The sequence below is a fragment of the Rhinolophus sinicus genome, linkage group LG02 (assembly GCF_036562045.2).
Source record: "Rhinolophus sinicus isolate RSC01 linkage group LG02, ASM3656204v1, whole genome shotgun sequence".
Lineage (NCBI taxonomy): Eukaryota > Metazoa > Chordata > Mammalia > Chiroptera > Rhinolophidae > Rhinolophus > Rhinolophus sinicus.
This window is the reverse complement of record NC_133752.1, coordinates 181,533,791-181,556,124: the sequence shown is the minus strand read 5'-3', so window position 1 is coordinate 181,556,124 and position 22,334 is coordinate 181,533,791. Positions and strand designations below refer to the sequence as shown.

Sequence of the window (22,334 nt, the reverse complement as noted above, 5' to 3'; positions counted from 1 at the left end):
AAGTGAGAAACTCAGGGGTCAGACCTTGACAGCGCAGTTCCGTGAAATTGCTAAAGGCATTGTGATTCCATAGAAAAGCAGAACTAAGTAAATCTGCAGAAGAGCTCTAAAACAACATCTCCGCTGTTTTCAATGAGCCATCGTCCCCTACCTTTACCATACAATTGAATCAAATTCTAATTCAATAGTTGAATGTAATTTGGTGATATTTCTTATTTTTGATCAAAAGCACTCAAGTTGAGAAGTCTCTGTTCAATTTATGTCCGCAAATGCATTGAGCATCTACTCACGTCTCAGAGTCCCAGGAGAATAAAGATGAAATTATACCATATCAGCCTTCAAAGAGATTATAGGCTAGCAAAGAAGATTGGATCAATATTCAAGTGATTTTAATACAAAGCAAAGCATAAAGGAGCTACAATAGATGTGAAAATAGAAACTTTGCATGTTAAATGGAAGGGAAAGTCTCTTTTGTTCAGGGAATTAGGAGAGGGTTCCTGGAGGAGGAAGCACTTGAATCAAAAAGTTATTCCTATGCACCTTGAAAACTTCTTTGTAGTGGGGAGTTTTGAGACAGCGCTCCCAGCAAAAAGTGACCCAAAGCAATTGCTTAGCTTATTCAGGTAGAGAGCTATACTGGGGTGTGTTTTTGTTTTTTTCTCATTTGTAATACCCATCTTCTGAAATATAGCTGTGCCATCAATCCAGCTACAAATTTCATCCCATCACGTTGCTCCTCAAGCTGTAATGAGTCAAACTCTTCAAGCCCACACAGATACCTGTAGTCAGCTTGCATGGAGCAGACTAACCTAGGAACTGAGGTGACACTCATCATACCCCTAAGCTAAGCACTGTTTCATTACATGGTATTTCTTGGTGGTCATTTTCTTTGTTGATGATTGGTGAAATTTTAGAGTTCCATCTTTTGGCTTTGGATTCTAACCAGATGGTTGATCTTCTGTGGACCCATAGTGAATACTCTCCCTAAAATTCACATTCCCCCAAGTTGGTCTTGAGTATGCTCAGAAAGTCACTGCAGGGCAAACCCCTGTGTTAATAACCTACACTTACATAGAAATTTCCTATGTGCCAGGCACTGTTCTAAGTGCTATTAGATTAACTCCTTTAAATTTTAAAATTCATTCTGTATTTTACAGATGAAGAAACTAAAGCACACAAAAGTTAAGTAAACTTGCCTAAGATCTCAAAGTTCATAAGTGGCAGAGACCCAGATTCAAACCGGGCAGCCTGGCTCAAGAGTCTGTGACCTTAACTGCTTTCCGCTGCTGCCTCTATCGCATCTCTGTTCTCTACGAATCATCTGTCAATGCTTTCACCTTTGGAAAATGACTGGCCATTTTCACTGTCTCCCGCAGAGCTGGCATCTACTATTTTAGTAAATAGAAGTTCGGCTTTCTTTTTAGTTAACAGATAGTTACTGCTCTTATCAGAGGAAATAAGTACTCAAGAAACTGCCAGATTCTTTCTTTCATGTCTCCAAGAGAAAATGCATTTTTAGCTTTACTTGTTCTATGAATTCATGATAGCGTAAGTGTAACTAGATACACTTTAAGTGATTCTTAGGTTATAAATTACAAATCGTAAAATCCCAACAGGTTCAAGCTTTTTCTCAAACGCATCATCAGTTTTAACCTTCAACTTCTTCTCTACTTCGAGGCCACTGCCTGGTGGGAAAGGGTTGTATTTACAATTTTCTAATCCTAACAGGTATTACAGAAATGTTCGAATGCGAAATTTTCTCCACAAATGTACAAGAGATTATTGCATTAAGTGTAGAGAAGATTGATTTCCGGGCCTCTCACCTCTGAGACTCAATTGCATCATCATCTATCAACATTTCTGGTGTTCACTTTTTACAGAATACTTTTCTAGTTGCTATTGATACAGATGTGAAATAACCACAGACCTTACATCCCAAGCTTAGCATCCCTGGTAGGACTGGAGCCAGATGAAAGGGAGGTAGCATAACTCCAGGAGCATAACGTCTGCAAACATCCACTTGCCCAGATTTTCATCAGCCAATCCTGGATTCGGACATCCAGTTCAGCCAGTCAGTCAGTTCATTTTGACCCCATGCAAGGTTCAGAGATGGGGTTACAAAAATGAAGGACCTGGTCCCTGCCTCAAGGAGTTCTATATTTTAGTTAGACAGGTATGTCAAAAAGTAAAGCACTGTAAGAAAATGCTACAAGAGGAGGCAAAAGCTAAATACATGGGGGTCAGGGAAGGTTTTCTGAATAGATAGCTGACGCTTGAACTAAATCTCAAAGAATTAAGTGTTGTTTGTCAATTTAGGGAGTCACTCCAGACAGAGGGTGCTGCCTGTGTTCCTGCTGAGTCCAGAGACAGTAAGGAGAAGTGGATGCCCATATTCATCCTCTCTCTCTCTCTCGGCAAACACACACACACACACACACACACACACACACACACACCACACACACTCACAGGCATTCACTTACTTCCCAATATACGTATTCCGTAAGAGAAACTACAGAATAAATGCTTCTCAAATTTCTCCAGCACACTCAGTTTCTTTTCTTTTCTGGAACTTATAAAAACTTTGGCACTTAATTATTTTCTTATATTTGTATGTGTTTCACATGTATAACCAAGGAAATTACATATTCCTGGAAGGAAGGAACCTTAGACGCTTACATTTTCACAATACCTAGGATGATATTACGTATCATTTGTGCTTAAAAATTTTTGTTGAATTAAATAAATGATAACTACTAAAATTATTGTTAGAGCTGACTCTCTACTGGAGAGTCACATAAGTAGAGCTAAAACTTCTTAGTCACTTCGATGATGGAGATCATTAAAAGTTCTGAATTGACAAAAAAAAAAACCCGAAACAAACAAAAACACCAGACTATGAAACCGGAAACATTTTCCTGAGGGCAAAGCTATTGTTTATTGTAACTGCTGTTCTCACCCCAGTGGTGATGGAATAGTTCTTAGAGTGTACCCCTTACTATAGATAAAAAAGGAGTTCTCTAGAATTCCAGGTAGAGCTTCAAAATGGGGGTACACTTATCTGCATATACTAGACCTTATCGAAATACCTGCTAAGGATTTTCTAGGCGTCTCATGTCACATATGCACCATTTACCAGACCTCTCACTGACCGTGTGACATCAGCCCTTTTCTGCCTCTTTTGCTCTGGCTTGTTGTGGTTAATGGCTCCTATCACCAAAGCTTCAAACAATACCACCAGAACTTAGCAAAAGTGCCCTCCGTGCTGCTGATACCCACTTAGGGTACCCAGTCTGTTACTAAGGACTGTGCTTTGGCTACAATGGCCAACATCTTCCCATCAGGACACCTTAGCCAGTGCCAACTGGATGTTCTGCCAGCATCACTGAAGCCTGCCCGTGTGAGCACCAATGCCAACCACAGGTGCCCAGTGTTGAGGACACCAGTGTGTGCAGTGTGGCACCAGCTCTGCTCACTGGAGCCAATTCTGCTGACTCCTATTGTTCCCAATGTCCCCAAAATGTTTCATAATACAGCTTTTCTTATTGAAGCATTTCTTTCCTAAGGCATGGTCAGTGGGAGCTGGGCCAGGGCCCACTCAGTGGGCCGGATCCTGAAATCCTTTCAGAATCACCCATCCCCTCGGACACTTGGCTGTTGTTCCTTGAATCAAATACAGATGCTTTGACCACCTGTTTGAGCAGAAGCAGAGTCTCCTGAAGCCCTGGATTCCTCACTGAAAATGGACCCATGCAAGACCTGTCCCACCAGGCACCCAAATATTCATACACAGGATGCGTGAGCACAGTTCTGCTTCAGCTGAGCTCTGTGCCACACAGCTGCATCCATCAGACTCACAGCTTCCCCATCTGTGTTAGAAAACAGGAACAGTTTGTGTTTCAGCAAATCATCCAGAATCTGACCGCTTCTCACCAGCTGTACTCCCGCACCCTGTCCAAGCACTGGCCTCCTTCCCCTGGGTCACCTCCACACCTCTGAACAGGCCTTCCTGCTCCTAAACATACTTCCCTGTTACCTATTCTGAATGCAGCAACCAGAGTGAGTTCGCTGGAACATACACCATATCGCGTCACAGCTCTGCTCAAATTCTTGCACTGGCTCCCCATTTCCCTCAGAAATGAAAGTCAAAGTCCTTACAAGGCTTTCAAAGCTTGACCTTACCTGACCCCTAATTACCTCTTTGACCTGCTCCTCACTCCTTTCTGCTGCTCCAACCCCAGTGGTTTCTCTGTTGTTCCTGAATAGACACCAGGCTCAATCCATCCTGAGGTCCTTTGCTCTACTTGTTCCCTCTAATTGGAATTTTCTCCCCTCAGTGGCCAACACAGCCAATTCACCATCTTTAAATCTTTATTCAAATCTTGCCTTCTGAATGAAGCTTCCCCTAACCACCCCACTTAATACTACACCTCCGGCCTCCACACATACTCTGCAACACTTCCAATCTTCCTGCTGTACTTTCCCTTTTTTTCACAGTACTTATCGCCTTCTGACATAGTTTCCTTATTTATTGTGCTCGTTAACTATTATCTGCTTCCCCCACTGGAATCGAAACTCCACAAGGACTGGGATCTGTCTATGTTTCGTTCACTGATGTATCCAGAACAGCACCTAGAATATAGTAGACATGCTATAAGTGTTGAATGAATGAATGAATGAATGAATGAATGAATGAATGAATGAATGAATGAATGAACAGATGAGTAGATTGAGTAGATGGATGGATGAATGGATGGCAGGTTCTCATTTTTGTAACTCCTTTACTAATTTTAGGCCACCACGTGAATGCTATCTTTTATACTGCCCTACCCAGTCAGAACTTAACTTATTCATTTGTACTCTGCTAACTTTGGTTTTCCGATAGATTTATGTTTGAACTACTTCAGTGGGTGATGTTATTATGCATATGCCTGGAGGCTCTGAGAAAGGACTTGCTTTTTAAACATCAAATAAATAGAATTGACATTCAGAGCATTCATTATCTTCTGAAGATTCAAGTTTGGGGAAATTTTTTTAGCTGAGACTAATAACTTGCAAACAATGTTCCTGATTGATAGCAGCATTTAAAGGTTCCGTTTTCAGAGCAAAGCCGTGTGCTATATAACCATTGAATAGCTGCGTGAATGTCAGGAAACGTGTACTGTCAGAGGGAAAAAGAGACCCCATGTCTTTTTTCTAAGTATAGTTCACATCACTGGTGGAGCTTGAAAATGTGAATGATAGTGAGAGCGGTTCCGCACCTTATTCTAGTTGCAAAAATCCTCTTCATCTTTAATCAGAGCCCTTGTTTGATAAAAGAGCTTTGTGACAAGGAAATAAATCAAAACAAATAGTGATATTTAACAAAGGGCTCTAGGGTCGACATTATCTCAATAAGGATTTTAGAAGTGAAAAGATGGTTTAGAAGTGAATATATACATACATATACATATATATACATATGTGTGTGTGTGTGTGTGTATCCTTTCATTGAATTTTTAAAGGCACCCCTTTTGCTAAAAGCTTCAGGTAGAAGTATGATAAAATCATTCAACCCGAAGGACCATGTTTTTGTGTGTCCTGTGTTGTGGCTCTAATGTTCTTTTCATCCACATCCCCGCAGATCTTACCTGACAGATAACTGCCGGGTTCTCAGGCGCTGCTACCTATAGACAGTAGTTGCTCTGAGACGACCAGTGCCTGACTAGCAGACTGACTAGTAGTGCTTTCAAAGCCATAAAGAGAGAGATTGTTTTGTAGTTGCTGTTAGCGTTGTCATTTTTTTTCCTTACTATGATTTATGGAACTTGTTCGTTTTGGCAACGTCACTCCTTTAGCTTGTGGTCAGTCTAGCCCCTGGGATGAGAGGGGGTGCACCCCTTCAGCGGATGCCCAGAGGCTAGCTTCATTTGGCTAGTGCTTTTAGTTTGTTCATAAACGGCTATTGTGTGCTGTAGGGAGTTGATCCCCATGTGTCTTGAATACATTTCTTGTATTTGCACTCTCTGTTGTCCATTGCTGCACTTTCAGTTGCCTCCGTGATCTAACACTTGTCAAAATAAGGGATACCTCAAGCCCTCTCTGGGATACACCTTAATTTGTTTCTTTTATTTACAAAATAGAAATCATAGGGCATTAAGGGGCATTACCCAGCCCAAAGCACTTGACTTTTTTCTTTTATTTCCCCAAAATGTAGTGCCAAGTAATATCCAAATATTACCTCCTCACTGTGCCTGCCCTTTGCCTAAAGAGGAGAGTTTTCAATCATCTGAACACTCAAGGGACCCCAAGTCGGTGTGGCTCAGGTGGTAGTGGGGGGAAAAATAGAGGTTAACACTCTCTGTAGTTGGAAGTCCACACTGACCTCTAAACACAATTCACTTAGCTCTGTGGGTTTAGGTTTCCTCCCTATTCTTCTATAGAAATTGCATCCATAACAGAGTCTGATTCTAAACAAAGGGGCTCCAAGAAACAGACCTGTACATGTGTCCCCTCCCTTGGTGCACAGCACAGAGACCTTATCACACTGGCTTCGCAACAATGACCGCAGTGTACCAATCCTTTCAGTTCCCACAGACAGGGTATCATTCCGGGGACTAGCCAGGGTCTCACATTTCATAAAGGGCATTTTCCCAGAGATCATCTAAAACCCCTCACAAATGAGAGGATGTGTGTGAGATCACTTTGGGATCTTTCAAGTCTCCTATGGTTATTAGGTGATGGTCTTCTCTTTAATAGTCCTATCCATTGTGTAGGCGTATCTCTCCCAGCAAAGTCGTACTGCAATAGCACTTAGATGGTGATGGGTGGACTTTTTTCTGGGGCCCTGTGGTCTGTGGATCTGCCTTTCTCTTTAATGTTCAATCAGTCTTTTAAGAGCCACTGATGAAATAGTGCAGTGATGTGTAAGCCCAGGTGTCAGCCTCTACGAGATTTGATCCTCGCACTACTTGCTAGACCTGCATTTGGACTTGGCAGCACCCTGTCTGCCAGCACTGCTTGTCCTGGTTTATTTTCAGGGCTGCTGTTGGTCCAAGTCTTGGATAGCAGCAGGACAGAGCAGAAAAGGCTAGAACAAGGAGCAGGAATAGAGGGAGCTAGCCAACAATACTGGCTATCTATGTGACAAAAGTCGTCAGGGAGTCTGCGAGTACAGAGGACATCCAGGTGGGGAAAGGGAAGCCACAGTCCACTGCAGCCTTATAGGCATGTTTAAGTAGCTGAGCCTGGCACATCAGGGCTGCTGCACAGGTTTACACAATGACAGATTTGTGTGGTTGTGCCCAAGGAATGGCATGCCACATGGATGGCTGCCTTGGCCCACGTGAGGACCTTTACCAGGTCACATACAAGGTTCCAGCTCTCGCTAAGTCCAAACCAGGTAGCTTCTGGACGCTTACAGCTGTTTTAACAGAAAGATTTTTAACCCCCAAATTAGCTCCAGCTAATAATTCCTCTTGTGCTATAATTTCCAAGAAAGGCAAGCAAAATCCCCAAAGCAAAAGACAAAGACAAGCCCTCTACCTCACCCCAATCTCCCCTGCATTCTTCGGCTCTTACTGCTTTGTCTCTGACCTTCCTCAAGCCTGAGTCCTCAGTTCATACCCCTTTCCGTGCCTTTTCCATGTGCTTTCTAAAAACCTTCATCTCCCTTCTCCTGCCATATGAACCCAAAAGAATACTCTATAGTGCAATACTGCTTCCTCACCTCTAACTCACACCTCATCTCAGCACAGCCTAGCTTCTGGGCTCTTTTCAGTTGGGGCCCAGGGACCAATCTTCCAGATCCCATGGACACTTCTTTCTCCCCATCTTGTTAGACCTCTCTGCAGCATTCCCTCACTACCGAGCATGCCCTCCTTGAGACTCTGTTTCATCCACTTCTCTTCTTATCTTGATCATTCGTTTTTTGATCTCCTGGATATGTGAGGTCAGAGAATTAAGTTCGTGAACTCATCCTAGAAAAAGTGCTACATAGCTCCTTGCTGAATATCACTATGGTCACCTTTGAAGTGCTCCCTTTGGGAAGCTATGCACTGATGCCAGCACCCAGTCCACCCTTCAAAGTAATGTTGACACTCTTTCTGGAATGGACATTAGAGCTGTCGTCGTATTATACTTGATGTCCTGAATGTCTTCCTTTCAATATCTCCTTTATGTTCGAGTAAAGAAAGAAGTCATTAGGGGCCAGATCAGGTGAGTAGGGAGCATGTTCCAATACAGTTATTTGTTTACTGGCTACAAACTCCCTCGCAGACAGTGTCCTGTGAGCTGGTGCATTGTCATGATGCAAGAGCCATGAATTGTTGGCGAAAAGTTCAAGTCATTTTCATCTAACTTTTTCATGCAGCCTTTTCAGCACTTCCCAATAGTATACTCGGTTAACTGTTTGTCCAGTTGGTACAAATTCATAATTAATAATCCCTCTGATATCAAAAAAGTTTAGCAACATCACTGCAACAAGTTCCCGAACTTAATTGTCAGACCTCGTATCAATATACCTAAATTTTCCCAAGACTGAAGCTTCCTTTGCTTCTATCTTTGATTTCCGTCCCAGTTTGGCTTTCCCTGCAGACTTTAGGATTCAACCAGTGATCAGAGTGCCTCGTTATGCTCCTGTTATAATGCCTCCTGCCTGCCCACCACTCTCCCTCACAGATTAGTGCATCCCATTTGTGCACAACAGCATGCTGGCCTGGCAGTGGGTCCAGGGAGCTGTTTCTCTCTAGCCCTTTCCTGCCGCATGTTCCTGCTGAAAAAAGCGTTGTATCGTTGCTAATTTGAGAAAGCAGTCAGTGTTCATTGTGGATGCCGCTGAAGTCTCATGAAAGAAGTGTGGATGCCATCTGACCTTTAGGCTAAATGTCCTTTCTTGTCATGTTTTTTATAGTTTTGTCTCTTTGAGTTGGCTGATTTTTTTTATTTACTTTATTAATAAATCTGACACTAATTTGATATTAATTTACAAATTATAGAATTGCAAGATTTAGGAATTATAAAGGAACTCTAAGATCATTGGTCCAACACCCTCATTTTATAGGTGAAAACACTGAAGCTTGGGGAAGTGAAATGAGTTGCCCGTGGTTACACAACTAGTTGAGAGTTGAGTCAAGACTGCTGGGCTATGGAAACAAAGCCCAGTGCATTTGAAATACAGCATGCTACCTGGAATTGGCTCTTGGTATGTGAAAGTTTTAAACAGTTGTAAACTTTAATGTTAAGCCATAAAAATAGCCCTCATTTTCATAATAATGTAGTACAAAACACAAATCTCCCCCCAGAAATGGATGTCATGCTATTAAAATTAATTTCTCATTTTATCTTTGTGTGGCATTAAATCACTTAATTTTAAAAAAACATTTAGAAAATTCCTGCCAAGTGTGAAATGCTTTGATACAGAGATGCTAAGAGCCTACAGAGATACTAAGACCTTGTTTCTTCACCAAAGGGATCACAGTCTAATGAAGAAGACAGATATTCACCTCTCTATCTACCATAGAAAGCAGCCCTTCATGGTGCTGTAATAAGGTTATGGAAATCTAGCAGAAGATGTGATTAATTTCAAATAACACAGAAGGCTTCACAGAAGAAGGAATATTTAAACAGGACTGTTCAAGAATGGATAGAATTTCAGCAGTAGAATGGGGAATAGCATTCTTGTCAGAGGGAATGGCATGAGCACAGGCATTAGATATACAGTGGATTATGCCCCAATAATCTTACTCGATTCAAATAAAGAATTGCTTAGTTTAGCATTAGTAAGGATGCACTAAGTAGATGTTTACTAGATGGCAGTCATATAGCATGAGACGGATGTTGACGTTAGCTCAGCTTCGCTTCCCTAGTCTTTCTCAGTCTCATGAGGATGCATTTGCCAATGGATTCATAAACTGAAGAGTTGAGGTTATTTTATGTGTCAGCTTGGCTAGGCCACAATACCCAGCTATTTGGTCAAACACTAGTCTAGATCTTCCTACAAAGGTCTTTTTTGAGATAAAATTAACATTTAAATCAGTAGACTTTGAGTAAAGCTGATTACTCTCCATACTACAGGTTGACCTCATCCAATTACTTGAAGGCCTTAAAAGGGAAAAACTTAGGTCCTCCAAAAAAGAAGAGGGACTTCTGCCCCCAGACAGCCTTCAGACTTGAGCTGCAACATCAATTCTTCCCTCGGTCTCCAGCCTGCCAGCCTGCTCTGCAGATTTCAAACTTGTCAGATCCCACATTTGTATGAGCAAATTGCTTAAAATAAATCTAGGCAGATGGATGGATGGATAGATAGATAGATAGATAGATAGATAGATAGATAGATAGATAGATAGATGATAGATAGGTAGATAGATAGAGATAGAAATAGAAATAGAAATAGATATGAATGTGTGTGAGTGTGTGTGTGCATGTGTGTGAGTATGTGTGAGCACACACACATCCCACTGGTTCTGTTTCTTTGGATAACTTGACTAATACAAAGACCAAGGGTTTCAAAACAAGATGTGACTCTATTAGTCAGTTTTCCCCATATGTCAGCATTTCAGTGGTTTACAGCAACAAGAATATATGTATATATATACTTATTTTTCTTACTCATGGGTCCATGCATCCACCGTGATTCAGCTAACTTAAGCTGGTTTGCCCGATCTCCACTGAGCTAGGCTAGACTCCGCGCTTTGGATTAGAATTAGGTTTGCCCCACAAGTCTCATCTTTCTCCTGGGACCAGCAGTTATGCGACTATTCTTGTGGCAGAGTGTAAGAACACAAAAGGATGAGTATGTCACAGCTCAGAGGCCTCATCTATAAACTGCCACACTGACACTTCCCCTGATTCCACTGGCCCAGTAAGTACATGGCCATCACCAACGGGATGGGAAGTTACTGCAGCCGCCAGTGGGGTACAGTGCAAAGGGCACAGAGACATAGTTGTAACACAGGAAGAGAGCAAAGATTTGGGGAACGAGTCAATCTCTTTGAGTGACTTCGTTAGCTGTGTTTCTGCAAAATAACTGTCAGCTGAGGGAAGGAGGAGTATAAAGAAGTGAGCAGACATAAACCCTTTCTAAAACAAGATAGGAAAGGAAAGAGGAAGGGATGGGAGACGAAAGAAGAGTTTTTATTAGAACTTGAACAGATTAGCAACCAGAAGACTCAATGTTATTTCAAAATAAATATGGCCTTGGTTTAAGACAGTGGGGAGGGAAGAGAACTAAGAGTTCCTGAAGACCTATTATATTCAAAGCACTGTGATAGACAATTTACATACGCTATATCATATAAGTCTTACAACAACATTTAGGCTAGATACTATTGTCAGAACTGAATTGAAAGACATTTTGGAAATCAGCTTTATAAGACTTGTTGGGTGAATTAGATACGATGGTAAAACAGAAAGAAAAAAGTAAGATGGACTCCTAAGCATTTACTTGGGCAGTAGTGTGATGGGTCCCCATTAACTGAGATGGGAAATGCAGAGGGAGGGCCAGTCTGTGAGTTGAAGGAGATAGATTTGTTTTTGACTTGTGTTTGTGATACCCATAGGACTTCTACAAATAGGACATCTGTAGGAAAGCCTACAAATGATTGGTAATTTGTATCTTAGAGCTCAAGAAAGGAAGGCAGTCCTAGAAAAACACTCCAGAAATAAAGACAAAAGCATTCCAAGCATGGAAGATGATATTAGCAAAGATATGAATGTATCTTGCACAGTTCATGTTGGTGGAACGGCTAGCAATTTAACATACTGTTTAGACATGCACATGTCTAATCATGTGTATTAGGCTGCATGTAGCAGAGTAGTGTGAGATTTAGTTGAAAAGATAAGATTGTACTTGATCACAATTGTCCTAGAATGTTGTAACTGGACATTTGGGCTTTTATCAAGAAGGAGCCACTATAGGTTTGTTTTGGTGCAAAGGTTGGCTTTTTGGAAAACGGATGGAGCAGCAAGATATAAGGTGGACCAAAGGTGGAAGTCCATGTGGAAGGCTATTGCGTTAGTTTTTGTAAATGCTAATGAGAAAACCTAAACAGGGCAGTGGGAGTAGGAACAGCAATGAAGGAACAGATGGGAGAATTGCTTTGAAAGAAATTATTGTTGTAGCACAGTAACCATTCTGCATATCATTAAATACGTGTCAAGTTAATTTTGTAACTTCATATGGCTCTGATGGCGTCCTCTCTTCAGGTATGCAGAGCCTTTATAATTTATTGGTCATCTGTTCACATAATTTTTAATTAAGAATTATAATTTCCATGATGGAGCAACTGTAACTGTTTTGTTCTCTGCTGTTTCCACAGCAGTCATCAGTATAGGCACTAAATACTTATTGAATGAGTGATGTGTTGCTGCGCCTGCACACATCAATGTCCCCATTTCCAGGTCCTCTTCACTCTTGCCCTCCACCCTGCCCTGTCTCTCACAATCCCAGCAAATATTTCCCTCATTCTCACCTCCTTAAATTTGGTCTGGGAGAACTTGCCTCTCGGCAGTAACCAGATTACTGAGAAGTCTGCATTCAGTGAGATACTGATGTGACTTTTTTTTCTAATCCTGCCTTCAACCAAATTCAATTGATTCTCTCTTTACTAACTTTTAATGTTATCGCTATCATATCCTATAACTTTCCAGTCATGTAAAATATTGAAAATTCAGTGCCGATCCATTTAAGCCTCCAGTTTTATTTTCTTCGCCCTCCACCCAACCCTGAAGTTTAAGCTGAAGTTTAGACTTTCCTTAGGGGACTGACACCTCTCTCTTTTCTGATTCCAAATGCCCTAGTGCTGGGGCAAGGAAGGATTAGGGGAGAGGCAAACATTTTTATACTTCATGAGGGTTGCTTCACAGAGCTCTGCTGGGCTTCCCCACCAAAGTTCCTTCGCCAACACAGACCATCAACAACGTTTGTGTGGGAGGTGGCCACTGACGGCTCTTTCAAAGGAGTGATGTGTCATTTGGGGTGAACTGTGGGAACCCCACTGCACAGTTCTCCGACTCTGCCCCAGCTGGATTCATCAGGACTTCCGAAGCTTATCCCTAGTATCTACTGTTGGGGTTTACAGTTTCTTTATGGCTAACAGCAAGACCTCCCTTCCAGGCTGCTAATTTCAACTCCAGTGGGTCTTCCTTTCTTTTCTTTCTCTAGTTATTTCCTTATGGGACAACCAGGGAGTTTCTGGCACTGGGGTGATTTTTCAAGGTAGCAGAGTTGGTTCCACCACCTCTTAATACATAAGTCCTGGAGGATGTACCTAGCCCAGTATTTTTGTTACTCTCTCTAGAGTATGAAGGTACTTAATACCTTTGAGCCTCAGCTTTGGGTCCGAGTCACCAATGTTACACACACATAACATCTGGTTATGTGGGAATGCCACTAAACTTCCGTGTGCAAACCCTGAGTTGTCATTTACATTTGTAGCTACTCAGTGTCATAAACACTGAGTTAAGTGTTACATGAACAAACATTTAATGAGTAGCTCAAATGGGTTAGTCAGTGTACAAGTGAAATACAAAAGTCTGATGCAGTTCAGACTCTAATGCAAATAATGAATTACACTGTAACTTTCAAATAGAAGACATTTAAACCTCAAAATGGAAAATAGATTGGGGAGTGAAACAATGAGAAAGAGGAAATGAGAAAAAGTAACTTAAAAAATGAAGTACTAAGGAGAATCTTAACAATGAGAATAATGCGTAGTGATAGAAAGCCCAACCCATTTGAGATTACAATCCGAATCCCTAACGCCCAGACTAATCTTTTCTCTGCTCACAGATCAGAATCATATAGACTTGCATTAATACTTACATCTTTGAATCTGAAGGAAGAAGAAAATGTATTTTGTATTTCACCCAATTTTGCTGTTCCCATCATGAATTTCCCTGAAGGACCATATCTGGCTGTTGAGGTGACAGCTGTCCTCAGTAACTCAAGTATTAGGTACATAGTGTGACACACAAAGCAGCACAAGTCTTACAAAGTGAGTTACTTCAAAAACCAGGAACTGCAGATTCAACTAAAATTTGAAATAAAAGCTTAAGGACTGGAGTAATCCCTACAAAATTTTAAACCCAGAAGTTTCTCTTGCTTAAATTACTTTCACACTCCAATTTAAACTCAGAAGCATTATGTTGCTGTCACGCTTCTTTGTTCTTCTAAAGTAAAAAAAAAAAAAGATCTGTACATAGCTGACAAAAAATAGGAACCTGTCTGCCAGCAAGGTCTCTATTCATGCCTACCGTTCTGCAGAGTCGATGGAGAACACATGGTCTTTAAACGCTCAAAAGCCTTTCTCTACTGGCTTAACAGAGCAGCAGTATGTTTCTCCAGCATGTTTGCACTGCCTACAATGCGTGTCTTGCATAAGCACGAATTCCTTTGGATGTTTAAATGAAGTCATGCAGTATTTTCACATGCTTTGATGTTGTGCACATGAGAATTATCATCCACATTTTGAGATTGCCATCCCTTGTGCATTCAGCACTAAATTTAATACTGCTTGACTGACATCACTTTAAATTCCATCCAACAGAATGCCGATAATATCTATAACAGAAGTTTGACATATTTAGTCCTCTCAAATATGGAGTTTATTTCACAGCTAAACTGGAAAATTTGGGGTGCATTTTTTAAAACGAAGTCAGCGTGAAAATTATTGACTTAGAATTGTGCCGAAAGTATTTTGGTTTCCCTTATTTCCTTATCCAGAAGGAGGTGTTGCTTCATATCAGATAAATTTCCAAAATGGCAAGATGCATTCTGTTGTTGGAATACAAAGTAAACACTTTAAATTAATCCTGATGTGATTTTCTTAATTACAGATGAGACCCATTGGCCACGATGGCTACCATCCCACCTCTGTCGCTGAGTGGCTGGATTCCATTGAGCTAGGTGACTACACCAAAGCCTTTCTAATTAATGGCTACACATCGATGGACCTGTTGAAAAAAATCTGGGAGGTTGAGCTTATTAATGTAAGTTGGTCTCTTAAAGACACCTTAGCCCTTCGACCCTTGAAAAATGAAATTCTTATCATCGGTGGGTAATTTTTTCTTTCTTTGGAAATGTTTTGGTGTCCAAGTATTTACAGTTATGCCTTCTGTGTTAGATACATATCTGTCTTGGTTCCAGTCAAGCTCCACAGTCACTGTCTTTTCAAGTTTTGGTGTGGGGAAACTAAGAGGACTCTCAGGGTATTTTACGTTATCTAAGAGAATCTTCCAAGCATTTCTGAGTTTAGGATATGGACGTGATAACTGATTGGCTCACATTGTGATCTTTGTTCATCTTCATTGTTAAAGATGAAAGTTATTTTTAGTTGTCTATCTCTATTGTATTTCCTTATCTCTATTCCTTAATTGCAGATACAAACCCTATACTTAAAGAGACTGCTTTTGATCTTATTAAATAGGCTGCTATAATATCAAAATTTTATTTTCCATAACTTATATCTAATCTTAAGTTGTCTCTGTTTTATTTGTACACTTGACATAGAGTTTCTATAAAAACTAGCCAACATATGTTGCCATGTATTCAAGTCCAAAGAGATCGACTAAATGTGCACAAATACTTTTGTTATTGATACGTCTCTCATTTCATTTTTACTGGCTTTTTATTTCTAATGGCATAAAGGAATGGAAGAGATGAAAATGTAATATATAGTGATGATGTCTTTGCATTATATTTGGCTGTTCTTTCCAAAAGTGATTGAGAAATCATTTAACCTTTTAGACAATTTCTTAGATTTAAATTCTATATTCTAATAACTAAAAAAGTATTCATAAACTAAAAGATAAAGCAAATAAATTTCTGCTAGTTCAAAAGTGTTCTGTTCTATTCTTTATGCCACTTTGTCTCCAGAAATCCAGTCCTAACGAATACATGTCATTTCATTAATTATTTTAAGTGATGGTCATTAGTAACTAGTTATTTTTTGCTTTTAAATAATATCTTTTCTAGAACATCTCATAAAAAATGTTCTTTGATGTAAAACTCACTTAATTAAATTCTTGGCTCCTTCTTCTAATTTCCCATCATCTGCTCTTAGCTTTCTGTGCTTATTCCCTCACAAAAGCTATCTTTACTTCAGAAGAAACTTGCTGTCTGACTAAAAGCCTCTGATTAATTTTGTTCTCAGTCTGTGTGGCAATGGAACTAGCTGAAACTGTATTTCTTTTTGGTTGTGTCAAGCAGATTTCAGTTCTCCACTGAGAACGCGACAGTCTGAGCCGTTTGTTAACGGGGTACCCGCCGTAGATCAAACAACCTTGCTTCCAGTTAAGTTGCATTCTAGCCAATGATATAACTTGACAAATATCTCTTATGTGACATCTTCTGAATAATACGGCTCCCCAGTGAAGAACAAATACGATGGATAGATAGCACAAGAGTCATTCAGCTAACTGCCATTAGCAGTAATCCCTCATTGAAAAGAATGGATTCCAATAGAACTCTATTATAAAATGTTTGAAGCAAGTATCATTAAATAAAGCAAGACTGTATCTTCTCAAAATCCAAACGCCGGGGCTAGCGTTTTGGACCCACACCTTCCCCAGTGCTGTGGGCACTGGCAGCCTTGAAATCCCTGTTCAGTCACTGTGACTAGGCCTCGTGACAGCAAGGTCCGCGGTGCCAGCAGGTTTCCTGCCAGGGCTCAGGGGCCGATCCACCACCACCCACAGGCCCATGCAGCCTCGGGTTGGGACAGCAATATAGACTTTCCCACCCAGACTGGCCCTTTACAGGTTTTCCCTCTAGTCACATTTGCTATAATACAGTGTGACTTCAGTCTCGAGAGCAGCAGTGGCTGTCACAAGCATTGTATAAGATTTGAAAAAAAGCATAGTCACTGTGTTTTAGACTTTGAGACCAAATTCCTCTGGCCTGGAGTGCAGCATCAGTATCTAACACCAGCCTTTTTCCTTGTTTTATTTTATTTTATTGCCCTTAAAATAAACTGGTGAAATGCGAAGTTCCTTGTGACATCTTTCTGGGCAAGTGCACACCCGTGATGAAGAGGCTTTGCCAGTCATTTAACTCAGAAGGTATATTTATTATGGACAAAAACTGATCTGTTCCTTCAGACTTGGAAATCAGAGAACAAAATGTTTGTGTCCATCAGAGCTGCTGTAGCAGTAGTTCATTTGATGGTTTAGGATTGTTGGGTTTTAAAGTGAGAGAAAAGCACAATTATGTGTGTGCCTTCTGGCCTACGAAGCTTTTGATTGGTCTCAAACTCAAGACTTTTATTTATCTCAACTAATACGGGAAGGGATCCAAATATAAGATAACATCATATGTAATTTATAGGCCCAGTAAATATATATTAGGTACCCATAATTTGTTGTTTTCTAGCCTAAAGAGAATGTACAGTCACCTTGAGTTAGAGCAAAGCTTATTATGGAAATTCACATCCTTAGTTTTTGTAATGACTGACTAGTTTTAAGGAAACCAAATAGCTTCAGTAACTGTTGCTCTCTGTAAAGTGAAGAGAGAAGGGCAAGTGTTGGCTGTGTCTGATACGGAGGTCTGCTGGTAGAGGGGAAGAGAAAGGAGAATGAGGAGGCTGGCTCCTGATATGATTACAAATAACTTCAGCATCTTTCAATAGTATTGATTAAGCCTCCAATTTCACATGCTACTATGCTTAGTATTAGACAAATAATAATACAGTCTCAGTGAGCACAGTAAGTTTATTCAAAGTATTTTCATGATGAAATGAAAACAATACAAAGTTGCGACTTAAAAAGTACAAATACATTTGAAATTGTAATCTTTCAAGAAGGTCTTCTACGATCTTTTTCTTGGTAGAGTACTTGTTGCTTTTGAAAAACAAGGTTATTTGAATAACCTAATAAGGGCTTTGGTCACAAAGCTACCCAAGCGTAGGGGTGAGCGAGAGTAGTGGAAATCTCACATCTTAATATCAGCGTTCTCTGCAGGGGAAATAAAGCATAGAGAAACTTTGAAGACATAAGATAGTGCCAATTTTACAGATCCATATGTGTCTAGACTTAGAGAAAGATGCATGTGCCAATAATTGTTCCCTTTATTCCTTAACCTATGCTTTATATTCAAAATATATTATCAATATCTCTGTTTTGTTTCTGTGTCTGCCTCTATCATTAGTTGCATCATTACCTCACTTTTGCATTGATAGTTTGGTATTAAAATATGAATATGTTGGGAGAGATTGTCAGGCAAATTGTTCCCTCTGCAGATGCTAGCTAGATAAAACTAGCTTGAATTATAGTCTTCTGCAAAGGCTTGTTAAGAGAATTAAAGATGAGTTAACAGTACATAAGTACATGAATGTTTTTAAATCAGAAGGTTTGTCAGGCTTTACATACAGTATTACCAAGTTTGCACAACAATTCCTACTGCTATTGACAGCCTCAACAGCCCTGCGTGGGGGAAATTTTAGACAAAAGAGCTATATATTCCCTATGTGAAATATGTATGGATAATTATGAAATTATCCATTTTCTAGCCAAAAATGTATTGCAATAATGAAAAACAATATTAATTTATTTTACCACTGTGTACATACCTGCTAAGGGGATTTTGATAAGACTAAATAAATTTGAACTCTGTCTCGTTTATTAATCTGTGAATCTCAATGTAGAATATATCATTAATTTCTTCCCAATGGATTTACCAAAGCAATCATTCTAGCTCAGCCTTATGATAGCCTACAGTATTGATAATGATAAGCATACACGTTGAATGAACCAGATAAAATTTAGTCTTCAGTGCATGCTTAAGTCTCTGCTGATAGCTGCAAGAATAGCTTTAAAACTCTAACTGCAGTGGTTGGTTGTGTTTCAAATACCTTAGGGCAGAAACAAATGAAATAACTAAGGTAGTAATATCCATGTGTCCCATGAAAATCATTTGGACATATTTTGCAACAGTAAATTAATTAAAAGATCATTTGCCTTTTGCCTAATAGCAGCTGAAACTATACTTACATCTCTCTTTTGATTAGGACTGTCAATTTATTTTTTTCTTTGCAATGTTGTTGATTTAATTTCTATCTTTCCAGGGGAAATATTGTGATAATCTAATCACTTGGAGATGTACTGAGAAATTTTCAAAGGAAACATTCTAACTTTGTGTTAAACCTGTAATAGTGTGAGTTTATTTGCTTTAAATGCTATAGAAATATAGTCCTATTGGTATCAAATTTAGACTCATTACTTGTTTTAAGGTTTTTATTTCATGATCAGCATTATAAACTCACACGCCTATGTACCTTACCGTCATTGCTAGAGTGGCGATTAAATTTACTCCCTAAAAGCCTTTTTGCATTTTATGTGTAAATGTGTGTGTGTGTGTGTGTGTGTGTGTGTGTGTGTGTGCCTATTGGATAAAGGCAAATGGTAACTTACACTCCCAACCAAGAAGAATAATCAACAAATCCATAAACTGCAGGGAAGAGTGGGGAGAATGAATGTTATAATTCCATCTCCAAAACCAACTATTTTAAGTAAAAGGTTATACCTTCACTGAGGATATTAATAAATGAGAAAAAAATATTCATGTTTATACACCTGGGAAGCTATATCAGTCAACGTTTCAAATGTTAAAAACCTTAATCAAAGCCAAAGGCTTTAATTAAGTAGGTATGAGTATTCAAGTGTAAAGCAAACCTCATAAATTATCTTTGGATTTAAGCGTTTCATTTATACCCGTGTACAATACTGCTAGCTCTTTACAAACCTTCAGGACAGCAAGACACAGTGTCTGAGCTTCAGGTGTTTTATCAGGTAAAGCTCCTGGATTCCACCCCCCCCCCACTCACTGCATCTAAATTGCAAACTCTTCTAGTCATTCTCTTGAAGCTTTCCTCACTCACGTGGCCTATATTTTGGAGAAAAAAAACACACCCTTTTTCCTCTTCATGTGAGACGGACAGTCTTTTTCCAAGTAAATACTCACTTTCCAATAATTTTTAGCCCTTCCACATATGGCCTTGTTGTTGGTGATGGACTAGGGCTGGCGTTATTCATTCCACTATCTTTCAGCACATGTTGCATATCTATGCCTATTCTGTTGCTCTTAACTTTGGAGCCTTGACCTAAACTGAGACAGAACCATACCACAATAAAATGTGCTTAAACATTGCATCCTCATCATTGGAAGGAATATTGCTTTTCTTTGCATTGGAAGTGAATTTGCACTCTTGCATCACCTCAGGGTCAATATTAGGGAAAGAGCACTATTAATGTGTTGGTATTATAATTAGTGAAACACACACACACACACACACACACACACACACACACACACACACTGAAAGTAAACAAGGCATTTGGCCTGACAACATGGTCCTCAGCATTCAGTAACAAATGAAGAACTGAAACCCTCTGAATAGAGCCATTTATGTGCAAAAGGGAAATCCTATTCTGATTATCTAGAAATGTCTACCCTAAAAAAAGTGATTTTACTGGACATCTGTTTTTTTCCCACCCAGATTCCATTCAGTCTTCTGCTGATTAAAATTAAAGCATTCAAAATGTCCTGCCCTTCCCCACTCCATGCCTGAATGTCTGACCTAGATCTCAGCCACACTCAGCCTTGCAGCCTTTCCTCCCACTCCCACGGTGCCAAAGAATTCCTCATCAGGACCATTCTTCATGGTTTGATGGCCCAGTGCAAAATGAAAATATGAGGCCCCTTGTTCAACAGTTATTAAAAATTTTAAGTCAATGGCATCAAAACATTAAACCAAACATAAGACCCTTCAACATGCAGGACCATGTCCAACTGCGTAGGTCACACAGCCACGCAGCCATCCCTGCCCTTCATTCCTTTGTGTGTACCCTTATTTCCATCAGCTGGCACTCTCCTTCTACCTGCAAGTCTTCCTTTAACATTTTTTATCGTGTGAGGTTACTAGTAAGGCTTTTTTCTTACCTGTATTTTTCAAATATATTTTCGCTGGGTATTGAATTCTAGGATAACATTCTTTTATAGATGTTGATCCACCATCTTCCCTTCCACATTATTTCTGACAAAGAATCTGCTGTTACCCTTTCTTTTCTTGTTGTTTTGTTGGTGTTGTTATTCCTCTGCACATAACAAGTCTCTTTCCCACCTCTGGCTGCACTTACGGTGATCTCTTTATCACTGTTTTCGAGCAATTTGATTATGATGTACCTTAATGTTGTTTTCTTAATGTTTCTTGTGTGTGAAGTCTTTTGAGCTTCGCAGATATGAAATTTATAGTTTTCATCAGCTGTGAAAAAATTTTGGTCATTCTTTTTGTTTGTTTGTTTTCTATGAAATAGTTATATCTCTTTTTTCTCTTCACATTTTCAAAACTTTTATATAGAATTATAACATACATTAAAAACTCCATGTATACCATGAGTGTACAGCTTCATAAATTTTCATAAAAAGAGGACACACATGTAACTAACACCCAGACCAAGAAACAGAAAATGAACAGCACCTAAAATTAACAGCACCTCCTGGCCCCTTCCAGTCACTAATCTTCACATGCCCCCCAAGGCAGCTACCATCCTTATGTCCAACGGCAGAGCTCAGTGTGCTTGTGTTGGATGGAATGTTCTTGCATGTAGCTTCTTTAATTTACATGTCATTGCATATAATTGTAGGACTGTTCATTCTCTCCCATTGCTGTGTAATATCCTCAACTTGATTTTACAGCTTTATTAAGATATAATTGGCATGTGGTACAAGTCATCCATTTGTAATGTACAGTTCAATCATACTTCGTATATTCAGTTATATGATCACCAAAATCATTTTGTTGCAGTCAAAAACATATAAAATGAGCCGTGCTCACCATTTTTAAGTGTATGGTACAAGAGTATTAACAATATGCATATTATCGTGCAACAGAGTTCTAGCACTTTTTCATCTTACAAAAGTAAAACTCCATGTCCATTGAACAACAGCTCCCTGCCCCCCTCCCCCCAGCCCCTAGCAACCACCCTTCTACTTTATGTTTCTAAGAGTTTGACTACTTTAGATACCTCACATGAGTAAGTCACGCAGTATTTGTCTTTTTGTGACTAGCTTATTTCATTTAGCATAATGCTCTCAAAGTCATCCAATTTGTAGCATGAGACAGGATTTCCTTTCTTATATGGCCAAGTAATATTCCATTGCATGGATAGACCACATTTATTTTATCCATCCAGCTGTTGGACATTTTAGTTGTTTGTACCTCTTGATTATTATGGATAATGTTGCAATGAACATGAGTGTGCAAATATCTCAAGTTCCTGTTTTCAATTCTTTTGGATATATACCTAGAAGTGGGATTGCTGGATCCTAGAGTAATTTTATTTTAAAGTGTTTGAGGAATCTC

The 22,334-nt window shown here is 39.6% G+C and overlaps 1 protein-coding gene across 22 annotated transcripts in view; it reads left to right on the top strand.

Moving 5' to 3' along the window:
- ANKS1B (ankyrin repeat and sterile alpha motif domain containing 1B) overlaps positions 1–22,334 on the top strand; it is an 891,644-nt gene that overhangs the window by 603,158 nt on the left and 266,152 nt on the right. For all 22 annotated transcript variants that reach the window (XR_012494067.1, XM_074326203.1, XM_074326202.1 and 19 more), the window contains one exon: positions 14,815–14,967. Coding sequence is in view for 21 of the 22 variants with exons in the window: in XM_074326203.1 (XP_074182304.1) it covers positions 14,815–14,967 (153 nt within the window). In the remaining variant the exon portion in view is untranslated. The remainder of the gene's footprint in view (positions 1–14,814; positions 14,968–22,334) is intronic.